The sequence below is a fragment of the Apteryx rowi genome, unplaced genomic scaffold (assembly GCF_003343035.1).
Source record: "Apteryx rowi isolate R43461 unplaced genomic scaffold, aptRow1 scaffold_174, whole genome shotgun sequence".
NCBI lineage: Eukaryota > Metazoa > Chordata > Aves > Apterygiformes > Apterygidae > Apteryx > Apteryx rowi.
The window spans coordinates 96,706-122,093 of NW_020448019.1; the positions used below are offsets into that span (position 1 = coordinate 96,706).

The 25,388-nt window shown below is 34.9% G+C and overlaps 1 protein-coding gene across 1 annotated transcript in view; it reads right to left on the reverse strand.

The window, feature by feature from the left end:
• Nucleotides 1-315: 315 nt before the first annotated feature.
• CUNHXorf57 (chromosome unknown CXorf57 homolog) overlaps nt 316-25,388 on the reverse strand; it is a 30,569-nt gene continuing 5,496 nt past the window's right edge. The window contains exons 4-15 of the mRNA XM_026061029.1: nt 22,975-23,083; nt 22,729-22,820; nt 22,512-22,634; nt 21,274-21,381; nt 19,329-19,496; nt 18,553-18,713; nt 17,818-18,029; nt 16,604-16,672; nt 10,959-11,038; nt 6,181-6,474; nt 4,460-4,642; nt 316-3,528 (exon numbers count right to left, since the gene is read on the reverse strand). Coding sequence (XP_025916814.1) covers nt 3,383-3,528; nt 4,460-4,642; nt 6,181-6,474; nt 10,959-11,038; nt 16,604-16,672; nt 17,818-18,029; nt 18,553-18,713; nt 19,329-19,496; nt 21,274-21,381; nt 22,512-22,634; nt 22,729-22,820; nt 22,975-23,083 — 1,745 coding nt within the window. The 3' untranslated portion in view covers nt 316-3,382. The remainder of the gene's footprint in view (nt 3,529-4,459; nt 4,643-6,180; nt 6,475-10,958; nt 11,039-16,603; nt 16,673-17,817; nt 18,030-18,552; nt 18,714-19,328; nt 19,497-21,273; nt 21,382-22,511; nt 22,635-22,728; nt 22,821-22,974; nt 23,084-25,388) is intronic.

A 25,388-nucleotide genomic window follows, 5' to 3' on the forward strand; every position in this document is an offset into this window, starting at 1 on the left:
CCCATAAAGGGCTGGCTCCATTGCAGGAAAGAAAATGCTTTCTTTATGAACGGTTATACAATGAAAGAGGAAACAAGGAAAATAAAGGACAAATTACAAAGTCATCAAGACCTTCTTCCAATTTTTCTGTTGAAGTCATCCTGTAGAGTGTTGCAAGCCAAGAGGAGCTGCAATAGGCTGCATGTTGCCAGAAGCTGGACCTAGTTCTCCTGTAAAGATTCTTTGATTAAACAGAACTCTGGCGAGATTCTTTGAAATACTGAAACAGCTTTTAGAAGTGAATCTACAAAATTAAAAGAAATAATCCAAGACATCTTAAGATATAAATTCATTTATTTATATTCTCCAGTTTTCAATGATACACTAATTCTACATCACATTAAGTTGAAACTGATCTTACCTCTAAGATCTATGAATTAAAAAGTTTTATGCACTCAAAAGTACCATCAGTTACACTCAGTTTACCTTCCCCTAGTTTTCCTTGAAATTAATGCTAGAAACACAGAAAACATGGAAACTTAAGATTTTAGAGTACAGTTCTTTGGTTGGATATGAATTTTACAGTTAGGGGACATGCCTGCAATATTCTCTGGTAAAATTATACCCTCAGCAGTGACAATACACAGCAGTAAGAAAGATGTTTCCTACAATATACTTTGCACAAGGAAAGACTTTGTATGTTGGTTTCACATGGAAAATTAACACATTTTGACAGTCTCATGATCAAAAATACTTTGGTTTTATACTTGCATCAAACAACACTGAGTGAAATAAAACAGCAAGTAGGTTTTTTTGCAGAGAGGAGCTTACCCTCAAGACCTGCAGCGCTGTTTTGGCAGTGAGGAAGGAGATAGACAGACTGGTGGAACCATATATTAACACTACAACACTTCAGAAACTGAAGTTGGAATATTAAATTCTAAATAACTTACGCGGATGGGGTAAGTGCCTCTAAAGAATGACCCAGAGTATCCAAATTCCAAGTCTAATACAGGTATTATACAGCCTCTAGCTACACAAGGAACCTAGGCTTCTAACATAGGCACTTCATTCTGTAATAGTGTATCTTCCCTTCCCACTTTTTGCCATGAAAAATTTCAAGCAACACTTCTGTAAAATAAAATTATACACTTTAAAAGCCTTTAATTCATATTATGCATATTTCACACCATTCCAATTTTTCTTTTAGAGTTAGGAAGTTCTAACATGGAGGGTCAAGTGATTAATGCTACATGTTTAAAGAGTAGTAATCAGTGCAACTCAGCAAACAACTTTTGCTGGATTTCTATTGCATGGGATGAATTGAGTGGCTACAACAACTGAATACAGTGGCTCTGTAACAGGGCCTACCACATCAATTCTACTATACAAAGATAATTTACAAATTGCCTCTGGAAATAATGGTTTCATTAAAATTAGACTTCGACTTGAAGTATATCTAAATAAAAAAATACTGGCTGACACAGTCAGCATGGCTCAGTTTGGAACACGAAGTGCAGGTGCTAATATCTTTTTCTCTCTAGAGCAATGACCCCTAATCTTCACATACCCATAAGCAACCAAATTACATAAATAACATTGCAAGCAACACCATGCTCTTCTCTTGTTGGTGTGTTTTAATTTTAGCTTCTGTGTCCATGAATAATACCATCAGGTTTCAAAAGTTACAACGTATTCTGAAAGCCATGGGTTGAGAAGCATTGCTCTAGAACTAATACTATACCATCCATACAAAATATAGACATACAATACGTAGTCACATTTAATTAACTTCTACTTTCTGTGCACATTTAAATTAATGTTTATCCATTAACACATTTTAAAACTGTAAACTATACTAGAAACAGAATAATTTTATCTAGTTCTTTAGAATATTAAGACTTTTTATCTGAAGTTGCCTATGAAACTGTGCTATAATAAACACAGTTAAGTTTCTCCTTCAATTACCTTTAATTGAAGTCAGGTACAGAGTTGAAGCACTAAAGAAAAACTCCACTGTCCCCAGAGCAGACACCAGTGAGCCTCCTAGCTGAATGAGCTACTCAACAATTACTAACAGGCTGCTAAAATGGCCCAAGGAAGTTTTCCATATAAGAAGAATAAATCTGTTCCTATAAATTAATTCCAAGGGCTGCGATCAATAATGGTACAATTCAATTGGCAAGCTTCCGAGATGCAGTCATTTCTTCTCAAAGAACTGATCCAAGACCAACATTTCATACAGGCAAGCTATCAAATAGCAACAAGTTTTAGCTCCTGCTAGAGAACAACTTCCTAAGGATCTAGTTGTATAATTGATTTAGGGCCAATGTTTCACAGGCGAGGAAAAAGTGAACCTGTTTCTGAACTCAGCAGGAGCCAGCAGCTGCTACTTGGTATACAGTCAGTTGACAGTATTTTACGCAGTAGCTTCTTGCTCCTGCTGAGTTCCTTCATGTGTTCAGAATACAGCTATTACTAAAAAGAAAGATGATAGTACCAGTGGTGAACAACCGAAACAATAAAATAATCGTGTGACAAACTGTGCATCCTGCCATGCTAAGCACTCCCTAAAGTCAGTTTTTCTCTTGCGAAGTCACAAGCTAGCTCCACTAATAAAGAGAAAGTTTTGTTTTTTTAATATTTCATCATTTCTTTTGTTTAATAAATAAAATACGTTAAAAACCTTTGGGTGCTATACTCGCAACCCAACACTCTATGTACAAAAGTAGACACATAAAAATACAGCAGTTGACCTTGCTTAGATAAAAAGAATTGAAAGTGACTTCTTGGATCACTACATCCAGTCCCTGGTACTAAAGGCACCATGATATATAATCCCTTTCACAAACACAGTAAGCATCAAGCTTAAAAAGCAGTTAGGCTGTCTCTAGTGCTCCCACTGAAAGATCAAAGCAGAACATAACTCTAATCCTCAAAATGATTCTAATTTCCAGCCTAAATTTATTTCATGGACAGTTAATTCTTTTACAAACATTGCCTTTAACGTTGGGAAAACTTGTCTCTCTTTGCAGTGCTCACCTTGATATATACATTTCCTGTGTACGTATGTGAGGTCAGAGAGATGAGTCATATTCCTTGCTTTATCAAAAGATAAGCTCACTGTATTCCCTAGTCATCCTTCTTGAAACATAGGCGACCAAGACATTGTGTAAGAGGGTTATAATAGCCTGCTCTGAGGCTGACAGAAATAAGGGCAGCAATTGTCTTTCTCAGTTACATGGACAACCATTACAATTGCTTTAAGACATCGTAACTTTTTTTTTCTTTTGTCTCTGCTAGCTCTAGAAAAGTGCAATGTGTAGAGGGTATATTCCAAGTTACAGCAATTTTATTTCCCTCCTTTTCAACAATACGTAAGTGTGAAAAATAAGTTATTAAGTTACACTGGATCCAGCACATCAGGTTCCACTGTCTTGTAGATTTTGCTCAGAAAGACTTCCACCTTATCATCACCCAAGTGACAGACGTCCAAGATACAGACAACGTGTTTGCCATCTAGGTCCATCGCTGCTTTTATGATTTCACCTTGAAGTTAAAAAAAGTAGTTTTCATGAACGTACAGTAAAAAAGTATGCTGAATCGATGTTTTCCATGCAGTAATGTGCACATGTTCAACCTTCTTTCACTGAAGAGCTAACTTGAGGTATGTTAAGTGCTGGCCTACTGTAAACTTTCTTTTCTTTTTTTCTTTTTTTTTTTTTTCCTTCCAGAAGTTTATTACCAAATTCAATCACTAGAAATGACAGTAGCTGAACTTAGATATGGAAAAGTTGAAATGTGCATTACTTAAATATTAGTGATTCTCAGATTTAATAGTTATTATTCAAGGTAAGTAAAGATGTATCTGAATAGAATCAGGGTTGTCTGTATAGATATAAACATTCAGGAAAACACTATGCTTATATAGCACTTTCCGGTATGATACACACATTGAGAGTCCTCACTATATTTGTTGTGAGATACCAGTAGTTAGAACCATAATTTGAAGGAAAATAATTTAATAGCAGACAAATACTTCAGCTTATAGATTCTGTAGGTTGCATTAAATCGGCTGTTCTAAGTGACATTAGTGTAATGGAGTGATTGACTGGCAGTTATTCCACTCTATTATGAAGCAGATCAAGCCAAATATTCGCATATTTAGCCATACATACTGACTTCTATGTCAGTATACTTTTCTATCAGCAAATAATTGCAAATACTATCTAGGTCATTTGGGAGTTTATGTTTTGAGTATTACAATATTATCTTCAAAGTATAAAAACAGGTCCTGTAAAAACTGGCTTGAAAATCCAGGATTACATCTATTCAGTAAAGGTGGTCACACGGAATTCACATATATTTCATTGAAGATGTGAACAATGCTTGATCTACAAGAATTTCTATAGAAGATTAACTACTGCATTTAGAGATAAAACAAGAAACAGTAAGTAATGTCTGTGAAAACTAGTCTTACTTGAAAGTGGAAACATGTCATGAAGCCCTCCATTGCTACTGGCCTTCTGCTGACATGCTGAGATGCAACTCATACAGGATAATAACGTATCGTTTTGAATGTCCTCTATTCGAAATAAGTGGGTATCTTCAGGACAAAACAGTGGGAGGAATGCAACATCTATTGCTACATCATGGTTTATACCTATTGAAAAAGATACTTACATTAGCAGAAGACTTCATCTTCAGTCCATTAGCAACTTCATGCATCATTTATTTCTTCATTTTTTTTAAACCAGACTATTGAATGCTGAACACTGATAACTCATCAGAAGATTTTTACTTACATGTTCTTCATCCATTATGTAATAACCGAGGTCTAAAAATGTATTTCAGTAGGAAATTATATATACTTATACATATGCACATTGAAATTGGTTTGATGTTATAGCATATTATGATGTAAGGTTAACAATGCTGCTTGCTCAGAATACATTCAACCAGTATTTGAAGCCATTTTGCACTTTTTTTTTAAACTCTATCAATGGTACAAGGGCAAAGTAATTCATTTTACGAACAGCATAACTATAAGTATGTGGCGMAGTACTTGTGCACATCCCAGGATTTTAATGACTGTAAATATTCAAATACTTTCTCCCAAATCCCCCTTAGGAAATAATGAAAACTTTTTAATTACAGGATCTTAACATAAGCACTTTTAAGTTAGGCAATTTCCTTCCCTTATTAATGAGAAAACAAAACCAAATAGGTTAATACTCCACAGTAATGTTAACCAGCAGTTGTGCATCAAGTTACATATTTACATTTTAAGGAATAAAGATCAATTGCTGCTTTGTGCTAACCAGAAGCAGCACAGAGCAGTTGAAGAGTATGGGTAAACACAGCTATTAATTTTCTAGCATGGAAGAAAGGTACTTTAAGAATGATACCCCAAATCAACCCAGTGAGAATAAAGTTCAAAGGAACCATTTAAAGGTGTCCTTTTCCCTTTAAGAATACTAATTTGCTTCAGATTAATACCTCTCCAGCATGAAAGTCAGCTGACGATAAAGTGCAATTGAATAATTTACCTGTTTACGTCAGTATGGCCGAACTACTGAACAGGACCTATCTCTAACTCTAATAGTAAGGATTACACAGATTCTTCACATAACATACAAAGTTGCAATTATATGCAACGTGACACTAGAACAAGATATCCACTTCATTTCAATCAAAGATGTGATGACATTTTTGACCAGAATCACAGCTTTTTCCAGTAATAGCTTGGGATAGAAAATATAATGAATATTTTGATCTAGGTTAAAGAAAACCTGGGCAAGATGATGAAACTTCAGGTACTTATTTGCTAAAATTAACTTTAAAATTAATGCTTCTGCTCGAAATTTCAAAAGCATTGGTAGGTTTTTGACAAAAATAGTTTAGTTCCTGAAGGTGTTATGAAAACAAAAAATACCTAACCAACACGCCATAAAATAGATGTCAGACCAGTGCCTCAAATATCCTGCAAAAACAATCCTAGTTCATTCCTCTAACAGAAATCTAAAACATCAATCATTTTTTAAACATAAAGGAATACACAAAATCAACTGATTAAATCAGAGAAATCCATTCAGTTACTGCTGAAGATCTAATACATTCTTAATTTAACACAGCAAATACCTAAGATCATACACTGCTAGTGCTTAATCTTTTTTAGAAGCCGAGCTACCAAATACTTACCGAGTACTGTCACTTCGTAATATCCAAGGCCACTAGCACTTTTAAATTCATTGATATTTTTATCTGACCTATACTCTTTTGGCTGGTGGACTGCTGCATGAAGGTTGTACTGTTGCATAAGTAAGTCTTTGTGTACATAGTCAAATTTACGTGGGATGCTTTCTGGGAAAACTGTGCTGTGATGCAAATATTTCATTAACTTGTCTTTCACTTTTGCCCATAGGTCACTCTGCCACGAATCACAAGTTCTTCCAGTCTCTTCAGTTTCAGGTATATCACGCATTCCTTCTTGGTCTATTATAAACATAGCAAATAAGCAAATATTTAGTTGCTCATATGTTCATAGAATCATACTACTTCTCTACTTAATAAGAAATATTTTAATTAGAACATTTCAACTATGAAGACATGGCAGAACATTCAAAGCAAATAACACAATGAATTAAACTAGGGCTGGAATGTTAGTAATCAGGTAACCTTAGAGGCTAGAGTTGTAATAAAAATACTTATTCCATCATATGAAGGAGAACATTATTGCTTGTTTTTTAGAGAGTGTGTAACTTTTGCTTAGTGAACATCTAGAAACCATGAAAACATACGTTTAAAATGGCTACAAGCACAAACTTTTCCATCCTTTGTACAATAAATATACTCTTGCATTGAGGTCTCAGCTTGATTATTTCAAATGTCTTGTTATATAGCCAATGATAGCTCCAATCTTTTTTTCCCTATTATATGTAATTTGAGGATTGTTAATGGTAAAAGCTCACATACATCATCACTCCCAGTTTTGAAGGCAAGCACTGAATGGTTTAACACCCATTTCAAAATATTCCCACTGTAGCTCAGTATCTCCATCTCATGCAAAACTTGTTCTCACCAAGTAGCCTCTGAACCGGATATATTATCCACTCCAGTATTTCCCTGTGAACATATGCTTTTTTATTTGCTTATTTTCTTTTCAGTGCTGTAATTATTAAGATGGAGTATCAGAGTATCAAAAAAGACAAGAAAACAGAATGTACATAGATAAACTTGATACATCATGTGCGAGAACATTAAACAAGTGAAATAAGAATCTTGCGGCATTGTGTTAGACAACAAGTAACAGTGAATTTAAAGAAAGCTGATACTGAAATCAAAAGTGTGTTGTGGATCACATGAAGCAAACTGCAGTACTTTTCTCACAAAACTGGAATTAATCATTTAAGGAAAGATGGCACATGGAAGCTGCTACATGAAGACACATTTTTCTTCACCATTTTATGTGGAGAATTACAGCAGCAATGCATTTGAGAAATCATTATTAAACATCATTAATCAAAAATAAATGAAAAACTATGATATTAAGTTCTCAGCCCTCAAATTAAGTGTTACTCACGGTAAAATTCACTTTTAACCTTTTCGTTTTACTAACAGCATATTATATCATCTCACATCTAGCACCAGATGTTTTGGTAGTGAGAACACCAGAGCTATGATATGCTGTACCAGTGATTTAATGCATAAAAAAGGCAGTAACATGGAAATTTAATAATTTTGAACAACTAAACACACCCATGTCTGGTTAGAAAGATAACTAGCTGATACAAAATTTTATTGGGATATTTTGTATAATTATATTGAGAAAGAAGATACAATTGTTATTCTCTATAACAAGCATGAAGACTTGATACTATAAATTCTGCAAATAAAGTAAAAGAAGTTCTAGAATATAAATAGTGGGATTAAAAAATCTTTCTAAAACTTCAACCGTGCTTTTCCTTTACCTTTCTCCCTCAATATATTATTGGGGCTATAATTTCCATGTCTGACTTGCACACTCACTTTTAAATTAGCATAAACAGATGTGTAATTACGACAGCACAGTAGAAACAGCACCCACAGATTTTTTTAAACCATAAGACGCTGAAACCTGTAACAATGTGACCATACTTTAGAAGAAAAATAAAGCAAGTATTTGAACTTCTCTAGCCTCAGAGAGCCTCTTAGCAGCAAAGATTATTTTCTTCTTTAAACCAGTTAAAAATATAAAAATGGCTTTGGTGAACATTTAAACACATGATTTCTCACAAAAAGCAATTAAAATGAACCATATTTTGAGTTCAGTTACCAGAAAGGTCTTTTTATTTTTACATCTTCTGTATAATTACAGTACATAGCAGATGTTCCTTTCTTGCATAAGATTAGCAGTTAATTTGATCCTCAGTCTACACTGTAACTACAAAGTACTTTTCTTGCAAACACTTTTGTTAGTAAACCTGAGTCAGTGCATTTCTGCTTTATAGTTATGTTTACCTTATCTTAGAAAGCAGACTACCTTACTCTTCTGCTTGTTCGTACCTCTTGCAAAAAATTGTATCTCGAGTGAATGAAAGTCCAGTGAGAGTGATATTTACCCCAGTACTGTTTCTTTCCTTTTCAAAATATTTTAACATTTAAAAAATACAATTTAATAATTTATTTCATTTTGGATATCTGCTTCACTTTTACACCTTTCACCTGACTTTTCCCAAATAAAACCATGGTTATGAGGCTGCTTAAAGGAACTAGTACAACAGCTAGGGAAGGTTTCAGGCAAAACTCTTCCAGCAAGACTGTCTGCATGCCTGTCAAATGACTATTTAAAAATTGTTACTGTTGATATAAGCTGATATGAAAGGGAGCTGCCAAAAGATGGAAGTGTCAGCACTGCTAATAGGTAGTTGTAAAAGGATGAGGAGGGGAAAAAAAACAACATACATTCCCATAACTAGCTTCTAGATTAAGGGCAGTTTCCCTTGCAGGTATTTTCAGCAAAAAACCCTATCTGGGACCATAGTAACAACACCAAGAAGCTCAGAGTAATTCTTTTACATTTTGAAATGCTATCTGTGACCTGCATATCAGTAAATGGAAAAACAAGTATACAATATGTGATTTATTAAAATATAATCACAGAAAACAGGTGTCCAATTTCATATGCATATCATAAGTAGTAAGGCTGTTAAAGAAAATACAAGCTTGCTGTAATTTAGAGTAAACTAGCATCTGCCAAACCATTAGTATTTCATGTAAACCTAACAAAAATATTGCCACTAGGACTGACACTGTGTGAGAAAAACATGCACATCTGTTTACTAGCTCCACTAAAATATTCACATAATTATTTCATACTTATGTTAGATAAGAGATCATTTATTTCAGACTACACTCAAAGTGTCAGTCAACTGAAGTTAAATAAGGCTTCTTATGAAGGTGGGAAATATTTTATGTAAGAAAAGATGCTGAAGTTCTCACTTTTAGAATGTGGAATATGGTACCTCTGTCTGCCTCTCGTGAACCAGATTATATGACAGCAAAGAGGTCATTTAAACTTAAGTCATACTTCAAGTATCTAAATATGCTGTGAGGTTTCTTTCCTACAGTTAATAAACGCATGCATTTGATGCACATCTCCCCCCCACCCTTTTTTTTTAAGCCAATCTCTTTGAAACCAAACACATGCATTTATTTTATATGAGATCTACACAATATCCTAACAACTCCGGAGACAGTAAAAGCACAGCACAATAAACACTACAGCTATGTCTACCAAGAATTTCTGTAAAAATAATTACAAAAGCTCAGTTCGACTCCTCATTTTTAAAAGAGACAAATTTCAGCAAGGACGAACAACAAAAAGTCATTATTTATCAAACTTTCTTACCGATAAGTTTTCTGATTTTTGAGGAACATATTTTTATATAGTACCTGCTGCTGCTCTTTTTCCCTTGAATAAAATTCCACTTTATATGGTTGTCTGTACAAATCTTACTCCAATGTGAAAGTTTTCTCATCATTTCAGTCTTTAATATATTAAACATTTGAGAACATTTACTGTAAATTCTTTTGCTTTAAAGCAACAGAACGAAGACGACTACAGCAGCAACCTATCAAGAGTATGAGTGTAGTGTATTAAGAAGAACTGCTTTCTTGCAAAAATAAAAGGATGGACAACATTATACATAATACGACTACACATAAAAGTAAATAAGCAGATGTTAATGCTGGGACAGATGCTAAAAGTAGACGGATTTTTAGATAAAATTATATGAATCACACTATATTCAGTCAGCTCTGAAAAGAGGAAAATATGCCAAAATATTTGCATGAAATAAAAAAAAATAGACCAAGCTACACATAATGACAACTAACAAATCAGACTTCTTCCTTCATCCCAGAACAGATTTCGAGAAAGTACCTGCTTAGAATATGAGTTTATATTTCAACTGCAGAGGAAGAAAGAAGAATTTGATAATATTAACATGGAGAAAAACAAATATCATTCTAATTATTGGTTTGTATGTTCCATCTATTTCCTCCACATCCTGTATTTGCCCTTTTAATTCGTACTCATGCAGCTTTGGGGCTATCTTCCTGGACAGGGACAATTTTATCACACGTAGATCACTATTGCAAGAAAACTGTCAACAGGAGACGGAAGCCTTTTGCTGCTAAGTCTACTGTGCAGTGCTTCTGAGGTACAAAACTGACTTAAAGCTGGTATAAAGCAATTCCCCCTGCTGAAAAACAGCCCCACACTATCCCTCCAGGCATCCTTCAGAACACATCAGGGACAGGACCAAGYGGAATGACATTAACAATATGTTGGTACAGTGGCTCCCTAGAGGCTGATGCAACCAGCTGCCTATAGGAGCTGTTCTGTAAGGATATCTCTGTTGCCTGTTTCGAACCTGAAGCGAGGAGGCAGACTTAAAACTCTATTAAGGTTAATGTAACAAGTATTTGAAACATACCTGCGCAGTACTGTAAACTCTCTGATACAGCCTGTCCATTTTTATCTTGCACAAAATCTTCATGTTGAAATTCATTCAAGCTATAAAAGGAAAGTTATAGTGTATATATTTTAAAACCTATTTAACCTCAAACACTACACAGCAAAACTTCAAAACTTGACAGGTTTCTAGTGATAAATGATACAAACTAGAATGAGGGAGCATTAGTACTTGGTTTTACATCACAAAAGTTGGAAGATAGCAGTTAATGAGATGTACTGTGCTCAGTAAATCAGTTTTGAAGAGCTCAGGACAAGAATTGCTTTATTCTATTACTCTATGAAGTAAATAGAAAAGCATTCTATACTCAAAAAAAAAAAAAATCAATCAGTGTTTGTTGCCCTCTACTGGGCACCGTTTGGAAATAGCACAACACTAAAAGCTGAACATCAGACTGCAAACAGGTTTCTAATTTTATTCTAAAAAAAGACTCCACGACATGCTATTATACTTTCATATCAGCAAACTTCAGTAGTCAAAAACAAAGCAAGAATGGAGCAGAGTTATCACTCCAGAATCCAAAATGATAGAGAAATTGCATGCATGTTTTCCTTTGGACACACTACCCTGCCAAAACAATCAGTTCAAAGAAGCAAACTGTATTTTTGTTATACTTTCATTTTTAACTGTGACTTTTGAATTAACTGTAAGCAACACTATTCTCTAATAATCACTGATCAGTTGCCTAGGATGTTAGGCAGCAGAAGAGCATAACATATATTACTGCAGCCACACCCTGGTAAAATAAGCTCTTAGTCCCATTTATTCCTTTCTTCTTTGCTCCATTGCTTTTTATTATGATGTCTGAATAAACTTGGGGAAAAAAAAACAAACTATATTACCGTGCATGACAAACAACTGAGACATAGGCAAAACTATGCTAAGGTACCATTAAAATTTCAGACAATCAAAACAGTTACTAATAAAGTATTGTAACTGCAAATACACAGGAACAACGTAAGAACAGCAAAGAAGGAATCAAACCTTACATTCTGTTTTGTGGAACATTCTATATTTCAGTTTTAGGTATTTAGTGTTTTTTATGACCCTTCCCATTTCATACTGAGGATAAATCTTGAAATTTTCATGTCAAGGTTTCATAGTAAATGGAAAATATCTAAGATATCATTATAGTTCAGGTGAAAGGAAATTCATACTCTAAAACCACAATGTAAGTACATTTTATGAAATACACTATCATCTATGGGCTAAGTATTAGAATGGTCTTATTATGATCTCCCAACTCTAGAGACAAAAAAGTCTTCTCATTTTAGCAGTAGGGACTGTACAAATAAGATTCCAGCCACTTAATTTTGAAGATGAAAAAAAGCTACCACGTAGAGAACTTTAAAACAGTGTGACCCTACTTGCTCCCCACCACCAACCCCAGCTTCTGAGCAGAGTTACGTTGAAAGTATTGGTAAATGAAAATTTATATGCATTTCAATGTGCCCTTATGGTCCCAAATATCTTTACAGAAGTCTTGAGGTCCAGGGGAACCTCAGAAAGATGCATGCAAGACAGCAGGAAGTTTGTTTCCTTCTAAAAAGATAATTCATTAATTACTTTGTGCCTCCCACATTATTATTGTTAAATAAAAGAATGTTTCCATGAAAATAATATCTTATGAAGGATTTCAGTTAATTTCTTTTATAAGAACCATCATGGAAAATAACTACTATTGTACATGTATAACAATAAACATTTACATACCAGCTATACTAATAAATTTCCAAGATATTAGAAGACATTATCAAAAGTATTAACAAAAGAAGTCTAATTAAAAATTAATGCCTACAAAACTAACTATCACTTTCAAGACTCAGACTTCTCAATAAGAGAGAAGAAAATCTAGAGTAACTTTATGAAGAAAGAAATCGACACGTCAGTTAAGATACATTTTTCTTTTTACCCATTACATGTCAACTTCCCTCCTAATTTAAACAGAGGATTAAACCAAGTCATACCTCCGACAAGTTGATATTATGGAAACGGTTCTTCTTCTTTTAAAATTGTACATTTTTCAAGGTGAGGAGATCTGATTTAGAGCTGGTAGTGCCTCCAAAAAGCACAGAAACAACTTGTCACAGTTCTTCCTAAATTCTAGCATAGATCTGTGGCTGTGATGATATCTCATACATGCCCTGACGTGTTATCCTCACAGGACTGCTTTGTGCTGGACTTTATGTGTACAGTGTAACTTGTGCTGGGTTGATAAGGAAGGGAAAATTATCTCTGTACACTGAACAACTTAGAAGCTTCTTTTCCAGCCAGAACGTCTGCAAGCCACCTGACACAACCCAAGTCCTTCCATTTATTGCAGTATGCTTTGGCTGCTGTAACCCAAAGCACCTGTGTTTCTATTTGTCCATGCCAGTTTTATGAGGACTTGTGATATATGCATTTGCTATTCCCAGCCTGCATTCTGCAGGCTCCCCTTCTCAAAGATGCCCACTTGCAAAAAAGCCCTTATATGGTATTTACATATGCACTGGTATTCACTTTTTTAGTCTTTTTACTTTAAAATATTGTCAAGGAAAACAACATTAACTGAAGCAGAAGGCATGAATAACTGTAGAAAGCACTGGGATAACAACCATGTCTTGTGCTCCACACCTGTTTATTAAGCACTCAAAAAAAAAAAATGAAGGAAGAAAATAGTTACAACTTGTAGCTGTGCCAGAATGATGCAAGGGCCTCAAAACAAACAAACAAAAACCCCAACAAACATAGCTGATAAAAAAGCCTTACTTTACAAACTGGTTTGAAATCAGCTTAACCGAAATGTAATGTCATGACAACATTATGATACTGTCATTTACCATGACAAGTAACAGAGAAAACAAAGAGCTTTCCACAATAATTTGTCCAGTCTATTTAAGTTGATGGTTTACCTGCCAATTTCACCCCTTTTGTGAAAAAGGGGTCTGAAAAAAAATATCAGATTTCAGGAAAATTTCAGCCAAGCAAACCTCAAACTGAACTTCCCCATACGACAGAACATGGGGGTGGAGGAGCAGAAGGAAAAAGGACAAAGGGGTCGATGGTACATTAAACATTTAGGAGTGAAACTGCAAAGATATAAGCATACAAATAAGTTATCCTGAAGCAATTTAGAGCATGAACATGCAATACATCAGCAACTCCATGATAACTGCAGTGTTAAACTTCTACAGATTAAAATGCTAACTACTGTGTGTTTTCCCACTTCCACATAAAAATAAGCCTTTCTGAAATTCCTGATTTTTCCTCATGGACAATAAGCTATCAGTTAAACTATTTTGGGGTATATTAAATGTTTAAAAAAACATTTATGTTGAATGTCTCCACTAGCAAGGATATAAACATTAACGATAATATATTAATCAGTTTCCTCTTACCTATTCCTTTCTCAAACCCTTAATAATAATACTATAGTAATACTATATGACATCACATGTCAGCTGTGATGACAGCTACCTCAGAAATATAGGAACTGAGGCTGTCAGATAAAGAGCCTTAAAATAAACTATTACTATTTAAAAGCAAAAAAATCCTTCAACAATGCAACAGCATGCTGAAAAACTGCACAGAATACTTGACACAAAATAACTTAAGCTAGAACCTGAACTTTAACACATGTATCTACTGTTTTTATTTTGTCCATGTATTAAAATGCTTCACAGTGAGAGCTGACATTCTGCCACTTCTAAGCAACAGAACAGAAAACGATGCAAGTTTAAGATGCAAGTTTAAGGTACATCAGGCTAACTTTTCATTTTTCTTCTGCAATTTGAAGCATTCAGCACAACTTCACAGTTAATTACAGAAATACTCATGAGTTACCTTTTAATTACATAGAGTGAAACAGCTCTCCATAATCCAACACAGACTTTCTCCTCCTTTAGCTGAGGTTCTAGTACTAATGGCATAGAGTGGACACACAGGTAGCGAGGATAGTAGCAGATTGAGAAAAGCAGAGAACAAAGTAAACATGCCTTAACTTTTTGTTTCACTTGTAAAAAATGGGGAGAAAACATTCTTTCCACCACCCCCCTCCAAGAAAAAAAATGAAACATTTCTCAGGAAGCAAAAGAAAAAAAGAATCCTCACATTCCAAAAAACCTCCTGATTTTCCTAGAGATTTGTGCCGCAAGTCCCCCAACACTCCTGCACCACGGTACCCCCACGCGCTTCCTACGTCTCATGACTACACTGCTGCTTGTTGACAAGAGAGAAGGCATCAGGCCCAGCTCAGAGATATGTATGTGCTGATGGACCAGTTGAGTTGGTGCTGTTGAACAGAAAGCCTCACAGCTGAGTCCTGCCTGGGTTCCCCCCAGGGGCTACACGACTTCAAAGAGTCCAGTCTGCCAGAGACATGTTCTTAAAGCCTGGTATCAGGCTGAATGAATGAGTTGCAGAGTCAAACAGCCATTTTTCCTACAAAATGCAGTATCTACCAAGAAGGCAAAAGTAAACAGAAAGGTGAGCTCAAAAGAGCCTAGTTTATCCCACAGAAAAGGCTTTTCCAAATACAGCTCCCAAGAAACATTTTTTGAGAAAACAGGTGTACATGTAAAGAAATAATGGCTGAATGGTTAATAGCTTATTATCAACTCCTTTATAATTAGTTTTGCTATATCCCTAGCATCATGATTTCTTTTTGGTGAGGAGGGAAGAGATGCTAAAGGTCAGCTAAACAGTCAACTGAGGGTCACAGATACTCATGACACAAGCCCAAATCACCATCTCCAGGGAAACAGACATTTGAACTGATTCACACCAAGAAGTTCAAATATTCCTTTCATCAGGTTACTCAACCTGTATTTGGAACAAATGACAAGAATTAAAGGCCCTTCAACAAATTCTCACCAACTCTCTAGTAAACCTAAGGAAGGGTTACAGGGCAACCATTGTAATTAAACAAACAATGAAGCTGCCAATTAAAAATTTTAAAGTAGCTTTTACTCTAGACTAACAAATAAGAACAGTCATTTAGCTTTCATATTAATTTCCCATTTGTTGTTATTATTTCATTAGGTTCCAGACTTGTCAGGGCTCTGGATTTGAAACTCCTACCTGGATTGTTTTTTCAAATCCTTCTCTGGATCCAAACTGAGTTCAATAAAGATTGAGTGTTGGACAGTGGAAGAAGGAGCCAAATGACTTATCATGGATAACTACACTTACACCTCAGTAGCACCAAGGACCATGCACGGCTCAACTATCACTAGCAAATCCACTCATGCTATCACACTGTTCAATCTGCTTGATAATTAAGCATCTCTCCCTCCTATCTGTGACTTTCCTATTTAAATTGTAATCTCTCTAAAACAAAGACTACATGTTTCTCTGCCCACCATGAAGGACCCCTGTTCCTGCATATTCCCTAAGTGCCACTATAAAAGTGTTTTTAATAATGCACTCAACATTGTATTTCAGAATAAAATAATCTAATACATTCAAACTAGAATTAGTGCCTAGGAAGTGAATAGAAAATATTAAAATCTACCCTGTTCTTTTATTTCACTTTCCTATTGATTCTTAACCTGTGACAGTCTGACTTCAGATTTCTTTGCTTCATCAATGCAATTATTTAACATGATTATTGTCACATGACTTACCTGAATTTCTTTCTTGCAGATCGTGTAAAATAAGTGTAAGATGATACAGGAATAACAGATGCACTTCCCCTTAAAACAGGAAATTCACCATTATTGTACAGTCTTTCATTAAATGAAAATATATGGAGCAAAGATGCATGTTTTTCTTTCAGGAGAAAAGCAGAACCTACGACACTCAAGTGTTGGAATTTTTCTTATGGAAGGAAAATCCACTAATAAATTTGCAGTAACAATGCCAAGATAGAACTTCTGTTCACCAGGGGTTTTGCTTGTCTTAAGTTTTCATTCAATCTTAGTTATATTTCATCTCATCCACCCCCAAAATATTCCGAATGCCTGACCTTTTTTTCACTATGAGAATTGTACATGAAAAAACCCACATGGTTTGCTAGATTTTTTAACATAGAATCTCTCAATATATACTAGGCTCCGTAACACTGTATAGGGCTACACTGGATTTTGCACAAATACTGCAACAAAGGGAAATCTTATACAAGCAATAATTTTACTCTTGAAACTAATAAGGTTGCATCAGAAAGAACTTGTTTTTTTCCCCTTATATTGGATTGATATCCTTTGTCTATGCCTGACTAGGCACAATACAATTGCATGAACAAAAGCAAAAGTAAGTACTACAAGTTATTTTGAGCCTTTAGGTTACTACATCACCATCCTCTACTTGTCTTTCTGACAGCAAGTCACAGCTGTATGAAATACCTTCCATTAACCAGAAAGCTTCAAACATGCAAATACTCCCCCCCTCCCCCCCAGAAGAGGTACACCAAAACAATATTTCTCCTGATTCTGCATTTTCAGTGAAGAAAACTTATTTCTTCACCACTGTAGCTGATGCTTGTTCCACAGCTAATCACTGAACTATCCCTTGCTCAAGAATTAACGACCATTTATTCAAAATCTCCAACATTAATAACAAAGTAGTGTAAATATTAATCAGAAAAGTGCATCATCAACCAAACACATCTGCTTTAACCAATCATTCATTAGCCTAACAGTGTAACTGTCATCATCTGATGTTAAGAAAAAAAAATACATAACTACCTTTTAAGAACTGAACTTTTAAGCTTTTTATATGCTTTTCTGTGACCTTCATTCTGAACTAATTTACCTAAATACTTTTCAGAAGATCCGCTACCTATTTCTACCAATCACCGAGAAGTTGCTTTTCAACCTAATACTTTATGAAAACAGCTTACTGTTCTGTATCTGTACATAATCTGTGTGTTATCTTTCTCTTGACTGAACTCTTTTTTGTTAGTAGAACTTGATGCTGATGTTGTTCCCCAGGAGAGCAACGTCCAGCAAGAAGAGACTTAACTTCTTTATTTTGAAGGTTTCTGTTTTTTTCCTTGTGAACACAATCTTCTTTTGACATGGCAGAACTTCCAACAGACTGAGAATCATCTTTCTGCAACCACAGGTAATTATTTAACAGTTAAAAAACACTTCAAACTGTTGCTTCCAATTCAAAAACCTTAAAGTTTGTTTTCTTTAAACAACTTCTAAAGCTAACCAAATTATTTATCCTACCTTCTGAAAGTCACAAGAGACTAGGAGATACATTTAGCAGAAATTCTCTTGTCAAATTAATAAGATAAATTCTGTCTAGAAAGTGACAGTGAGTACACAGAAGTAGTCAGCTCTCCCACATTCTATTTTATATTAATAAAAGTTATCTGGTCTGTTGATAACTTCTAAACACTTACATACTTTTATGGAGGACTGCCAGAATACTCTCAAGAAAAGCACTAAATCATTGCTTTTTAAAAGTTTTAAACTATGACTTTCAAAACTTCTTTTGCTCTCAAAATGGCAAACGCAGTTAATTAAGAAGCAATATAACTAGCTGCTGAATTCAAAGGCAAAATTCTCAGTTCTCATTATGATCGTAGTTGCCTAAGTACTATAGCATTAATTTTCAAGCACTGTACCTGAGCAGGTTCCACTCCTGAGACATCTTCAGCTGCACTACTACAGCTGATGTATCTTATGGCACTAATTATTCCCTGAATAGCAATGCGCTTGTGCTCCCTGTAGTGCAAGTCTTCAATCTCTCTTCCCATCTCACCTATGGCTTTCAAAATCGATTCAACTGCAAAAAGCAATTCCCACAAACAAGTTTTAAACAAACAGAATATCAGAATGTCTGAATACAAGACTCAAATGAAAACTGAAGAGAATTTTTTGCTAAATATTAAACTGATTTAAAATTGAACTTTTGAATAATTTTAAATCCTTTTGTTGTTCACATCACATGAAAAAAAATTGAAGAATATACTTTTTCAGTCCACAAGCACCTTTTAGTATGTGCTAGCAAATAGATATCATTATTTATGTTCCAGGTGAAATTTTTGTTATATTCTTCAATATAACTGTCTTTAATTCTGATTTAGCATAATATTCAGAGTAAAACTTCTGGTGGGCAGATCTGCAGCTCAAGTTGTTACAGTTTGCCTGCAGCTCATGGACCCATGACATTTTCTGTAAGATAAGGATTTAGCATATGATACATTATTAGTTGTGAAAGAGTTTTTCTTAAATGACATGCCATTATTAATGCAAACTAAATCACAGGCCATTATTAATACAAACTTGTGTAATACCTAAAAATAACTGTGTTGCTTTTTAAATGAATTGTAGTTTTAAATGCTTGGAATAAGACTGAACTGAAAAAGGCTATAAATCTTAAAGATATTTGATAGCATACCTTTATTGTTTTTACAATATCTCAAAAAGTTATTTGGAGGTCGTGGAAAAGGGTAATAGCCACCAACGACAGTTTTCTTCATTTGAACAGCTTCACTCTGTGTTTTAGTCCACTGAATGAAGTTTTTCACTTTGGCATCCTTGGTGTATGGCTGGCCCTTGTGCCACCCTTTCAAAACAAAATGATCAGGTATCAAAGAATAAACCAAGTTACTGTCATCAGTTTTCATCTTGAAACTATCCTGAACAGTGCATAGAAAAAATGAATGGAGAAAAACTGTACCAGAGAATGCAAGGACATCTACTCAACAGTGTTTTATGAAATGCGTATCTTGAATTCGTTGACTAATACTTGCATTTAGCACTGAAAGTTAGATAAGTATTGAATGCTAAAAAGAAACAAAACGATGACAAAAAAATTGCTGCTAGAATACTCTCTCACAGGAGCATACAAAATAAAAAAAATGATCAAGAAATTGTTCAGTTCCATCTCGTCTTTCTTCTTTCTTTTGTAATCTCAGCAAGAAAGAACACATAAGTCATCTTCACAGGTTTCAGCCAGGACTTTTGCTGAAAGGCAATGTGTATTTATTGTTGGCTGATTTAAAACCAAGATATTGACTAAATGCAAGTTTCAACAAATAAATTATAATCTGAACATGTAAGCTTCTAACTGTGAATTGAAATAGATCTCCTCCAATGCTTTGCAATCTCTAGCTGCAGTTCTCATTTAGGACCCAAATGAACATAAAATGAATTAAAGTTAGAATGAGGAAAGCTGAGAGTGAAACATTTAATTAGAAAGCCAAGCACAAACTATACTGAAGAAAAGTGAGGAAGAAAAATCTTAAGCTCTTCATTTAGGAACAAATTAAATAAATATTAGAAATCTGTTAAGAAAAAGATAAGCTTGCTTTGCTAGCCCAAGTAAGCACAAAACGCCCTACCCAGCTTGTCAGGAAAGACTGTGTGTATACAATTGACTAGGTTCAGGTGATTTTCTAGCACATATTTTTCTCTGTTCCTACTTGTCAGTGGTAGGATTCAGAATGGGTGCGTGGTCTTTTAGGAATACTAAAGAAATGAGCTGGATAGATAAACATGGRAAAGCTACACCTATCAAATTTTGTACTCCCTTGCAATTATGCCAGTACACCACTCGCCTCCAATACTGTGCTGCGACCTGTCTCCTGATTCAGGAGCAAATGTGCCAGAAACAGCTGTGCCTCATCCTGCCTGTGACATGCTGACTGACAGTATCTAGCGTACAGTATTGTAGGACCACAAAGAGCACTGTACTGCAGCAGAGACTACTCAAACAAGACCAGCTAGAAGGAATATGCTTTCACTGCAGCCTAGCACCACAACCCTTCCCAGGCCACGTAATCTGCCTAAGGCCTTGCACTTTGGGAAAGAAGAACGTAAGAGCTCTCCAAATATTTTGGGGAAAAAAAATAACTAAGATAAGTTTAGCACAACTATACTGAACTTTTTTTGTAATAAGGAAATGTGTAATCAAGAAAAGCTGCAAGTGCTTTTTTCTTCTTTTCTTTTTTTTTCTTTCTTTTTTTTTTAAAGGAAGTGGTCATACGCATTGTTACACTATTAAATGATTAAAACAGACTGGAAAGAATTAGTAAATATTTGACTTAAGCTAATAATAGTTACGCACTTTTTCATAAGATACACCAGATACATCCATTAATGCCTCACTAGAATGCAGCTTGCCCCCCCTCCTTTTTTTTTTTTTTGCAATGTAATTATAAATTCAAAGTTAGTTCTGATAGGAAAACTAATGAAAACTAATGCTATGCACTACATTTTTTGTTATAAAAACAGACTTTTTTCTCTGTTTCAATGAAAATCATTGAGCTTGAAATCACTAAAATATCTTTTCCAAAGAAATAAGATTATAACTACGTAAAACTAAAACTAGTTTAAGTTACCTGTAATGAACATTTGACTTTCATTTGAAGTCGTAAGGTAAATTGTCCTAGAAGGATTCTCTGTGATGTCCCGTACCACTCTCATCTGTGTACACACCAAGTATGTCACTAAAGAAAAAAATTACTTCAGTTTTCCCTGATACTTCATTGATTTTAGGATTTCAAGGCTGATTATACTGGAGTAATTTTAAATAAGTGCTCAAACCCAGACATTTCACTTCTTGACCCTGCAAATGCTTCAGCATGTATTCAGCCTTCATTAGAAGTTACAACATGGGGATATAAGTCGATTTTCAACTTGAAAGAACTGTGCAAGGAAACATATTAGCACTAAAACATAAGGAACTTCATCAGGTAGGATATCAGTGAAATAAACAGTAACAATATGAACAATAGACAGTTGGGTTTTCTAAAGAAAAAAGGATAACAAACATAGAAAGCAAAAGAAATCATGAGGTGCCACTGCAAAAGTTCTAAATAGAGTATAAACTCACTCTTCAGTTAATATCTCATTTAAACACAGGAATGTCATTCTTTGTCATTTCCCCACAACACAAGAGGAATGCATCCATAACCTTAACAGGGCTGTGCAGTTGGTTCTGCATCATATGATATAAAATGCACATGACACCAACCAGTGTTAATGGAAGGGTGAGTGCTTGAAGAGAAAGAAGGCAAGAGGAAATATTTGAAGCCCTTTTAAAATCCATAATTAAGGTTTCCCCAGTTTGAAATTCATCWTTATTAGCTCACATGCAATAACTAATGCAGCTGGGTGATGATTTCTGTTTTGTCAAAAAATGTTTATTCAAGGAAATTAAACTTTTCCACTTTCATCTTTCCCTTCCCCCACTCCTTCCTGTTATAATTGTTCTCCCATCTATAAATAATCACTTATTTACAGGACAAAGGGAGAAGGAGATTTTAATAGTTGCCTTCTTACTTTACCTCTGATGCAAGTGACACTGAAATTAACCAGATCAGAAAAAAGTCATGCCTAGGCCATACTGCCTATTTGCCTAGGATATACTGGCAGATTACAGTATGATAAGGGTTGCCAACATTTAAAGTAATGTATTTTGTTTTTAATTTTGAATAACTGATCAGCTATTTTCTGATTTGAGGAGAAAAACTGTGGCAAATTTATCTTAGTCAATGGCAATTATACTTAGAATTTGAAATTAGTGACCAACTAGAAAAACATTGCAAGTAATTAAGTATTATAAAGAGAGAAATACTTGGGTGAATATGCTCAAACACATCTGGCTGAGACGTTGCAAATAATTCCAGAATGAATGGTTGGTCTGAGGTCCCATCAATAGCATGTGCCCAGCGATAGAGCCAGAAGTCTTCACCGTGCTCTATATAAACAAATATCAAGAAAAACATATAAATATTTCTTCAAAAAGTTAAAAATGATTTGACAAATTTTGAAAGTGATATTTATAGAAAAACCTCTCTTTCTTGCTCTTTCAGCCCTTCCTACAAATGTCACAAGACCAATAACATCACAGGAATGATTGTTTGGCAAGTCATCCAGTTCTGACCTAAAAACAAAACAGAACAAAAAAGTTGGTGTTCATTAATAATAAAACATAAAGCTTTCTCAGAAACGTCTCAGAAGAAATTTCCAATTAATATTCTATGCAATTTAGTAAAAATTGAAGTTCCAGCTCGAGAAATGACAAGCCTTTATTTTACCTTGTGATAAATCGATATTTAACTTCAGGTAATCCCCATTCTGGCTTCACCATTTCTTCTGGAATAATACTTATTTTAGTAGGTGGGTCTCGAACATTCAAGCTGATTTCTGATGAAGAAAAAAAACACAGTAGCATTTAAGGTATGAATACAAATTCAAAAATTATTTTCACTTTAACTAAAAAACAAACCAAAACCAAGTAATATTTCTTAAGTGAAGTATTCTAACTTCATCTCACTGCTTGGGAAATTATTAAGCGAGTCTTAGGACTTTAGTTTTCATCTGGATAGAGTAAGGCATTCAGGTATGGTATTCAACAATGCAATGTTATAATCTGAGCAATGCTAAACTTCCCAATTCTCTACATGAGCCAATTTATTCTGATCCAGCCAGATATTTTAAAAAACAACAACAGGTACTAAAAGAATATTAATTAGCTGTGAAATACTTCTTACACTAGCTTCATTCTCAAAGGTCACTACAGTTTAAAACTGACTTGCAGAGAATGAAGTATAACAGAAGACAAAAACTAACAGATCAGAACTTCCACCTGGTTTATGTTCAATTAGTTATTAACATGATTTAAATATGCCATGGCCATGCAGGAAAACAACAAGTCTTTTCATGTGTATTCTATAGCCCCTGAAAAATTAAATTTAGCAAGCAGACTGCTTAGATACTGTATAATATGGTGGAGTGTTGCGGAGGGAGGGGGGAGAGAGGAGAGTTCTGCGACCAGATAAAAAATATGGGAGGAATGGTTTCAGCATCTAAAATATGCAAGGCGATACTCTATTGCATCTCTCATAACAAGGCAAATCTTGCTGATATTCAAGACTGATTCATTTTCTACAAGATATTTTGATTTGGGTAAGTAATTGGATTGTAGTAATGCAGCCAGAAAAGCAATTAAATAGGTATCAATAACATATACAGTTGTTTATATAGTTATACCAGGCCCCTCACACTTAAACTAGGAAGATATACTTAACATCAGACCCTCTACTTCAGAATTTTCTTCTGGCTGTTGCAAGATGCATACAAATGTATCTTGAGGACAAGTGTGGTTTGCACCTGGTGTTTCAAGACAGTATGTCACAGAAAATTCCTAAGAAAAACGTTCCTTGGTACATTCATCAGTAGTTTCATCATTTTGAGATTAGGTGAAAGTCATATACTCAACTTGGGACTGTACTCTGGGATGATTCAGAAGCTAAGGTCAGTCCAGCCTATTAAAAACAGCAGTTTTCATCAGTACCACACAAATTCAGTGATCTGTGAGATGCACGTTACCCAGAGGCTTCTTGGTGAAATTCAAGGTGTCAGTAGCAACTATTCAAGCTCTAAGAGCCACAGCTGCAAACTGCAGAAGCAAGCAATGTAGAACTCACTTCACAAAAATCTAGGACTGTGCCAGAAGCATAGCATCTTGCAAGAACTTTTAATCTTGAAAACACTTTCCCTTGCGGCTTAACAAACTCTTGTTTTGTTATCTCTCCAGATGCATTTTAAACAATTTACAGGTGAATGATTGTAAGAAAGCATTGGAAAGGTGGGATGTGATAGAATTACAAATTGGAAGCAGATTATGAAAAAAGTAATGCTTACTCAAGCAATTCAGTGTAACTGATTGCCTTAACCAGCTAGCTGAAGAATGTTTTGAACACACAGTATGCACCCTTTAAAAACTGAAATATTGCCCCATATTGGGGTATATACGGGTTAGGGAACATTCAAAGAATATCAGAGACTTTTATACATATTTTTATATTAACCAAGAAACTACCAAGGCATTAAATTTCACCTATATTGTCACCTGACCAACAAAAATCCCCCAAAAACACACATGCTCAAGAGATTCAATAAATTTGATATGCCTTAGAAAATTTTTTGGATATTCTGGTCTCTATAGCCTCTCTTTTTACAGGCCGTATGGAGATAAAATCCACTAGTCCACAGCATGATATGCTTTGTAAGTTCATATAAAAAAAAAAAAGAATTTTGTGCTGAGAAGATACTGTAACATTGAGAAGGATCAAAAATTATTTTTTTTACAGCACATCTGCAGTCTGAAAGTACTCCACAGCATGTCACTATGCAGCAATTGTTTTAATTCTTCCACCACGTATCTATTATCATGCACTGCCCGTTGGCCCCATTTTCCATGTTGATCTCTACATCAACATTTCCACTCCACTAACACTTACAGAAATCAGTAGTGTAATGTCAATCAAGCCATTAAAAAAAAAAAAGTGATATTTGCTCAAAGAGAAGGTCATCTCAGATAGCAGATTTTATTATGTCATTTTGCTGTAGAAAGGTCTGTGGCAATTATAATTGCTGTCAGGCTGGCTTGTAAGCAACATCAGCTTCCCCCCCCCCCCAACTTCCCTTCCTGGCTAAACATTTCTCT